At 40.6% G+C, this 7,249-nt stretch overlaps 1 protein-coding gene across 1 annotated transcript; it reads right to left on the bottom strand.

Annotated features, from left to right (window-relative positions):
- Positions 1-1,194: 1,194 nt before the first annotated feature.
- PDP1 (pyruvate dehyrogenase phosphatase catalytic subunit 1) lies at positions 1,195-4,485 on the bottom strand. The gene has a single exon (XM_035893897.1). The coding sequence runs from the start codon at positions 4,447-4,449 to the stop codon at positions 2,842-2,844; it is 1,608 nt and encodes a 535-aa protein (XP_035749790.1). The 5' UTR covers positions 4,450-4,485; the 3' UTR covers positions 1,195-2,841.
- Positions 4,486-7,249: the final 2,764 nt, after the last annotated feature.

The following is a 7,249-nucleotide window of genomic DNA, read 5'->3' as shown; positions in this document are numbered from 1 at the left end:
ACATAACATGTCCTCTGCCGCCTGTGGCAGAAGAGCCATTTCTGTTCAGTTTATTCTCATGCCACTTTAGTCTGCACATAAGTATTTTAGATCATTTATGAAATGTTGTATTGCTATATATAGGGTACAGTCCCCAACTTAATGATCTCAAATTATGCTGCTTTTTCCACAACAGTGCCCCTGAAGGTAATCATGAGGTGATGGGAACTGAGACACAGAGCAATGGCAAGATTTGAGCTTTGCTGCCTGGGAGCAGCGGCACCAGCATGCCTGATGCAGGGGTTCAAGCCTCACAGTGGCATTTAAGAGCTCTGAAGTGCAGTTCTCAGTCTGTTTCCATTTATACTCTGCTTGGCTATCTGGTCTATTCCTAACAGGGACTACACAACAGAACACATTCTTGAAATATAAGTAATTCATAAGCTTCAGTGCTAACAGAATAGTGTCACATTCTTTATCAATCCAATACACATGGACTTCTGCATAATTGATCATTTTATTGGAATCTATTAAAAGATGTTTGTTCAGACCACCTGTTCGGCAGGCAGTATTGCTGCTTCTGTTCACCACATACATACTGAGCAAGTCTCCAAGCAATACATAAATATTATTTCGTCTGACCCCATACATATACATCTTTACTACAAAAAGCAGCTTTTCCTCAATAAAAGTTGTATCCATGGGACTAATGTTCATTTCTTCTAGCTATGACTTGTACCAAATCCATCTCAATAATCATAGGTTAAATATATCAATACATGTAACAGAGCTTTAACTGTAAAAAAACTAAGAAAGTTAAATACTGCAACAGCTTAGATACATACTGCATTTGAACAACAGAACATAAAGTCTATTGACCTAGCTAATGACGCAGTCACCAGAACACAACATACAGAAGCAATGTCAACAGCCAGTACTTGTCTAAGCATTTCAGAATTCCCCTTTTCCCTTCAAATAAGGAAGGGTTGTGCGCATCTTGCACATGGACTCAGGTATCATTAGCCTTACAGCAATCCTGATCCTGATATTTAAGGTTGGATAAAGAAACAGACATATTAAAGCCGCAGGCCACTAAGTACACATAGCATTTGTGAGTTTAGGAGCCAATGTTTACTATAGCACAGGTTCGTTGTTCAAACCAAGTGTACCCTATGTAACAACAGCATTAATTGGCAATATTCATATTTAGTAGAAAATGCCACATTACTCAACCAAAACACACTAGGTTTTTAAAGTGTTGATTTAATTAGCTATGATGAAGGCTAGGGAGGCATTTTAACTGAAACACCTCAGTGAAGGAAACAAGCTGACCTAGTATTGTTCTCTAGAAGACAGGAATCAAGTTACATGTGCGATCTCAGTCATCAAGGGCTGGCATTTCAGCCAGCATTTGTTTCTGACCCAAGGGCAAGTTAAAATAAATCTGTATACAATGCAACATACCTAAAACAGATGCAATGAGGACCAATAAATTAGTTGTCAGTCCCTACTTTTTACAGTTACAAGTCCAACAACTTTAGGCACACAAGTTAGAGCCAATCTTTGAAGTTCAAATTCAACCATTACAAGCCAGAAAGGCCCATTTCAGAGATTGCTCTGTGACAGCATCCTGGACTGTAGAAACATGCATACACCAGCTGTCCAGAAATACAGAGCTGCTAATAAAGAAGTTGCTAGGAAAATACATTAAACATACACATGCACACCGGTTAGTTTCCCCAACTAAAACACTATTTACAAGCCATACTTCAATTTTTTTTGTAATTTGTAGTTTTTGACCTGACTTACAAATATAAGTTCAAGTGCAAGGCATCCAATATGTGACCATTTGAAATAGCTAAAGTGAAAATGAGTGCAAATTACAAAGCCACAAAGAGGTTAGCAATGATTTCCTGATCTTTTCAGGTGAAAGTTTATTTACCAGATAAGTAACACCAGACAAGGGTGGAGTCCATGAAGGACATGACCTTTAGGAAAACCAACAGAGTCTTGACCAACAACGGTGACTTTCTGAAAAGTCTTAAAGTTTCCTCCTACCGCAAACTGAAGTCCTCCACAAAGTTACCTGGTACCCTACTGCATGTTGTAACATATTACTGCTCTACAAGCTGTGCAGAAACCCCCAGCCAAGAATCTATTAATGCGCAGGAAGTTTAGAAGTTACCATGTATAAGATATGACCAAGCTGTAACAGAATCTCAAGTATTGATTATGGCTTAAGCCTGCTTTGAAAGTCAACACTTAGACAAATATCCTTAAGTGAATGACATTGTCTGCATGAAAGCGAGTCAACTGTGTTACACTGAAGACTTACTTGGTTAAAGTGACCTTCTGCTTAGAAGAAACAGTAGACAACATATTCGCAAATAACCATACCTACTTTGCAAGAATTAGCCCTGTAAGAATTCGACAATACTCCTTTTTACTCATCTTTTAAGATAATGTGTAGATATTTACAGATATTTATAAACAGGCTTTGTTTCTTGAACAGCCAGATCTTTGAGAGTTAATTCTTTATCCTCCTTCCCTCCCTCATCCAAGTCTGCCAAATTCAAGACATTGTTCTAGCAGCATTCATGAAATCAATAGTGCAAAGTTATTACAAAACCCTCTTTTCCCAAGCTGTGACATCCTCTTCAAGTTTGTATTAGGTCAATAGCACTTCCCATGTATTTAGAGCTCCAGGGGAAGGCAGGAACAATAGATACACAGACTCTCACAAGCAACCAATTTGGTTAGTGAGGGGGTTGAGGGGGGGATTTATCATTGGGTGGCTGGTTTTTATTTGCTGCTCATACTGGCCACTGTTACAACTTTGGTAGCTAGTTCACTACGTAACATTCACAGTTCCTCGTTTTGACAGGCACCTATAACATGTGAGTTGAACTGCACCACAATAATTGTAATGTCATCTCTATACATTCGAGCCAGCTCTTCTGGAAGACTAAGCATCTTGGACAGTCGCTCATGATCCACAGTGCCAAACTCATTGTTACCCACCGCGTGACGTATCAGGTGAGTCGCTGCGTTCTGATCTTCAAATACTGAAGAGATTCTTGCTCTCCTTTCTGTTAAGAGACCATGCATCTGTCCCAAAGTTACCTTATAGCCACCAACAGCTATTGGCTGTTGATGGTGAACACCAGTAAGGTACTCCCCTACAATTCTAGCCACATCTTGCCTGTGCATCGTTTCCCACAGCCCATCTGTGGCCAAAACCAGGAATTTATCCTGTGGCCGTAATTTGTGATGTATGACTTCTGGTTCAGCTGTGAGGTATGGGGGAGTGTGATAGTTTGGAGGAATAAACTTTGTATATTCATTCTCATTCAGCTGATCTGGGCCCGATTCTACTACTCTCTTCTGTAGTTCAATACTCCATTTAAACTTCACATCACCAAATGCTCTGAAAGGCATCAGGAGCCCTAAGAGACGATCCTGTTTCACAAGGCTTTTCTCTTCAGACTTTGGATGCTCCATTTTCACACGTTCCACTTCACGTTCATTTTGTGCATTGTGGTCATAGGACAGATTAACTGCAGACCAAGATCCATCTTCTTCCTGAACCCCAAGCATTGCCCTACTGTCACCTGTGTTTGCAACGTGCAAGTCAACACCATCCACATGGGCCACACAGGCGGTTGCACCAGAAAACGCTACTCGCAGTACTAGGTAGTTGAGAAAAGAATTTGGATCTCCTACTTGAGCTTCCAAAGAAATATCATTGTCAAGCCTCTTAAAAGCATTAATTAAAGCTTCTTTCACATCAGTAGTCTCTCCACTGTTGAGATCAATTAGCTCCTGCCAGTAAGTTCTGAGACTATTAAAGTAAAGCTTGGAAGCCTCTTTGCTAAAATAATCATTGGGATGCTTGTGCCACTGTAAAATGGGCAACAGAGCTCTGCCACTTTCCACAGCATTTTCTATTTCAAGTAAAGTCTCATGAGGCAACAAAGAGACAGCAATGTAGTAAAACAGTCTTTCACTGACAGCTTGAGCACAAGCACAACCTGCATGGCCATCAAACACACCCAGAAGCATTCCTCTTGTCTGTAAGCAAGTGGCAGCACTCCTCCGGTCTTCTATCGGAGCATTAGCAGGCAACTGGTTGCTATCAAAGCCAAGGACAGAACTTACATTTTTACCATCAAATTCTGGGACTTTGAAACTGTATTCATTTGCCTTCAGAATGCTGTTGACCTGTGGAGGCGTGAGGTAAAATCTCTGTGGCGTAGAAGCATAATCCCTTGCGTGAATAAAGTAATTAAAGTTCTCCTTTGGCCTATAGAGTGCCGCGAATTTCTTCTGAGGTGCATGTCTGAAGTGACTGTGAGCAAAGTGAGATGATAAACAACACAGATGTTTATGGTGGCAGTAACACACAGTACTGCATATTCTGCTAATCTCACAGTTACGAATCAGTGGAAACAGATGAGCTGGTGCTGGCATGGCATCAGACAACAATGGTAGCCTGGAGCTTCGGACTGGAATTGCTGAAAGACAAGAGAACATCTATGCTTAGGGGAAGAGCTAACAGATTTTTTTTCCCAGAAGTCTCTGTTAAGACATTTACAACCCCTAATAAAGTTGCTTATTATACAGAGTTCATAGCTTCACAGGTCTTAAGAAAAGGCATTAAGAGGTTCTTGTTTATAGACACTACATTGGGCTGTAACAAAAAAGCTGTACCATACTTAAGATATTTTAGCTCTTATACCCACTCAGATAGCAGGCAGGAAGTGAAAACATCACCCAGACAGACAGTGAAGCTTCAAACAGAACTTTAGGCAACAGTTACCATGGAACACTCTACAGTAATGCCACCCAGATGCGTCACGCAGGGAGGAAAACTCTTTCTATAAAGCTGAAGATGATAAAGCATCTAACAGTAAGATTCAAGAAACAACTCAGATGACATACAACTGGGTTTAAGATGAAGACAGTTTAGATGATAAAAGCAAGCAGTAGGTCATGGATGGCAGATATTCCTCAGGCAATCGCAAGTCAAGTAGCAGGTCTTGTTTCTTCTCCCCCTTTTCACATGCAAAGCTGCAACCTTCTGAAACACTAAGGTGCATATATACAAAATAACCACAGCATCTATGCAGCAATTTTCTAGCTCATCACATAAAAATACAAGAGGTAGAAAGCAGATGCATCTCCTATCAACAGCTCACCTACCCCAGGAAATTTTAAGTTTATAAATTGCTTTAAAAAGTTCTCAATTGAAAGACTACATGCAAGCTGTGTTTGCTTCCCTGACTAGAATAGAACCTTGAACAATAGTCTAAAGCTAGTTCAGTGTTAAGATAAACTATTAAGTCTAGTATGCAAGAGAAGCGTTCTGCTACTTTCTGCCACATCTAAAAAGCTTTCCTTAGAATAATCTTTCTTCAGAGGAATGAAAAATTATAACATACTCTTCCTTGTCCCCATTTACATACCCAATCACAACATTAGCGTGAGTGCCTCTTAAGCCCTTTATTCACTATGCCTCATTACCAGGAAGTCTTTTACAATGTTGTACTTGAGAAAACAGTTCCATAGCAGGAAAGAAACTTGAACTGTGGCCTTGTGTGAAGTACAATATTCAATCTAAAGATCATGCAACACAGGAGGAATAGTGTTCTGCAATCACTCTGTCCTGTAAGCTTTTCATAGATTCTGCCACAGGATTCTGATCACCCAGATCAGCTCAGATGTGTCTGGAAACATATGAAGCTTCACCTCATTCTGTGTTGCAAGAGAAAGAAGCAAGTCGCATTCTTCCCTCCAAGCTTGCTTGTTCTCCCTAAGCGACCAGGAATGGAGCCTGTTTGTCTATTACAAAATACGAAGTGCTGAAAGCAAAGCAGAATTCATGTTTCTACCACTCCACTGGCTTCCTAGCATCACATCTTCATTCCCCGTGGATGACTGATTGTCAGTTTTTACTTACACTGACAAAAACCCTTGCCCATTGACCTCTCCCAGGTCTCCCACTGAGAGCTACAAAGACTGAACTGGCCTGTTTTCTGTTGTTCCACTACCAGGAAGAGCTCTGGTTGTAGCCCTGTGCACCGCAGCTGTAGACACTCAGCAGCAGTGTATTGGCTTGAACTTCCAGATGCATACCAGATTTATGTTAGCCATCTGCTTCCCAGGAAGTCTACTTCTCCAGCCCAGGCTTCACATGACAGAAGTAAATGGTAACTCCAAATACAGATTTTAAAATGTATTCACTGCCTTCTAATGAGAAGGGAGCTATTTTGGGAACAGTTATATGTATTTTTTTTCACATGACATTTAAAAGCAAAAGTTTTGCTTATGGAATGGGAACCTCAAGGTTCTACGGGTGTCCCTGATCTACAGCAGCACCTCAGATTCAGCACTGGTATCCTGTTAAGACTCTAAACTGAATCCAGTTCTCCTGACTGCTAAGCATTTGTGTTCAATGCTGCCCCATTCAGTGGGACCACAACAACCGTTCTGGCAGTTTTGCTGTTGATGCGTGATGAAGCAAAAATACAAATGCACTGCTGTTACAGTGGCTCTGCAGTGCCACCAGAGGATATTTTGTTGTTTTTTTTAATCATTAGTTTATCAAATATTACATGAAATCCAAGAGGAAGTAGTGAGAAGTTAGCCTCAAATTTTCCATGGCCTGTATCATTTACAGTTGATCCATGTCAGCTTAAGATATCAGTCTGTTTCACATACCAGATTTAATAAATCCTAGTTGATTAAGTAAAAGAGAAATTTCAAGTTTGCCAACCCAAAGTTAAGTTATCCTAAGTCTCTCCCATTTATCCCCACAACACAGATGCCCCCAATATAACCAGACACTCCAGTTAGCCCTTAAATAATTACTTTAAGATACCAAGATCATTGGGGCCGATCAAGAGATAGCAGAGAAGGAAAAGAAATTAAGTAGAAATTTTACAATCCAATCAAGACTTGCCAAGAGATTAGAATCAAGCCAGCATCAAATACCTCTCCAAGCCCAGAACAGGGCACAAGTGCTACTTTTCAGGCTACAAATATAATATGGCCAATAAGGAGTCAGATGGTCAATTTATGGGTTTCTATAGTACTACACCGATAAAATGGGAAAGTATTAGCCTTCCTTTAATAGAGACTTGTTATAACTGTACTGTCAAGGCCAACTGATGCTGCACAGACAGGTTCCTCCAAAACACCTGCCTGAACAGTGACAGAGACACCCGTGGCTTCAGGTGGAAACACTCGCCCCGGGTACCATTCGGGCGCT

This window comes from Egretta garzetta, unplaced genomic scaffold, assembly GCF_000687185.1.
Source record: "Egretta garzetta isolate BGI_Z169 unplaced genomic scaffold, ASM68718v1 scaffold154, whole genome shotgun sequence".
Lineage (NCBI taxonomy): Eukaryota > Metazoa > Chordata > Aves > Pelecaniformes > Ardeidae > Egretta > Egretta garzetta.
This window is presented reverse-complemented; position numbering and strand designations above follow the sequence as displayed.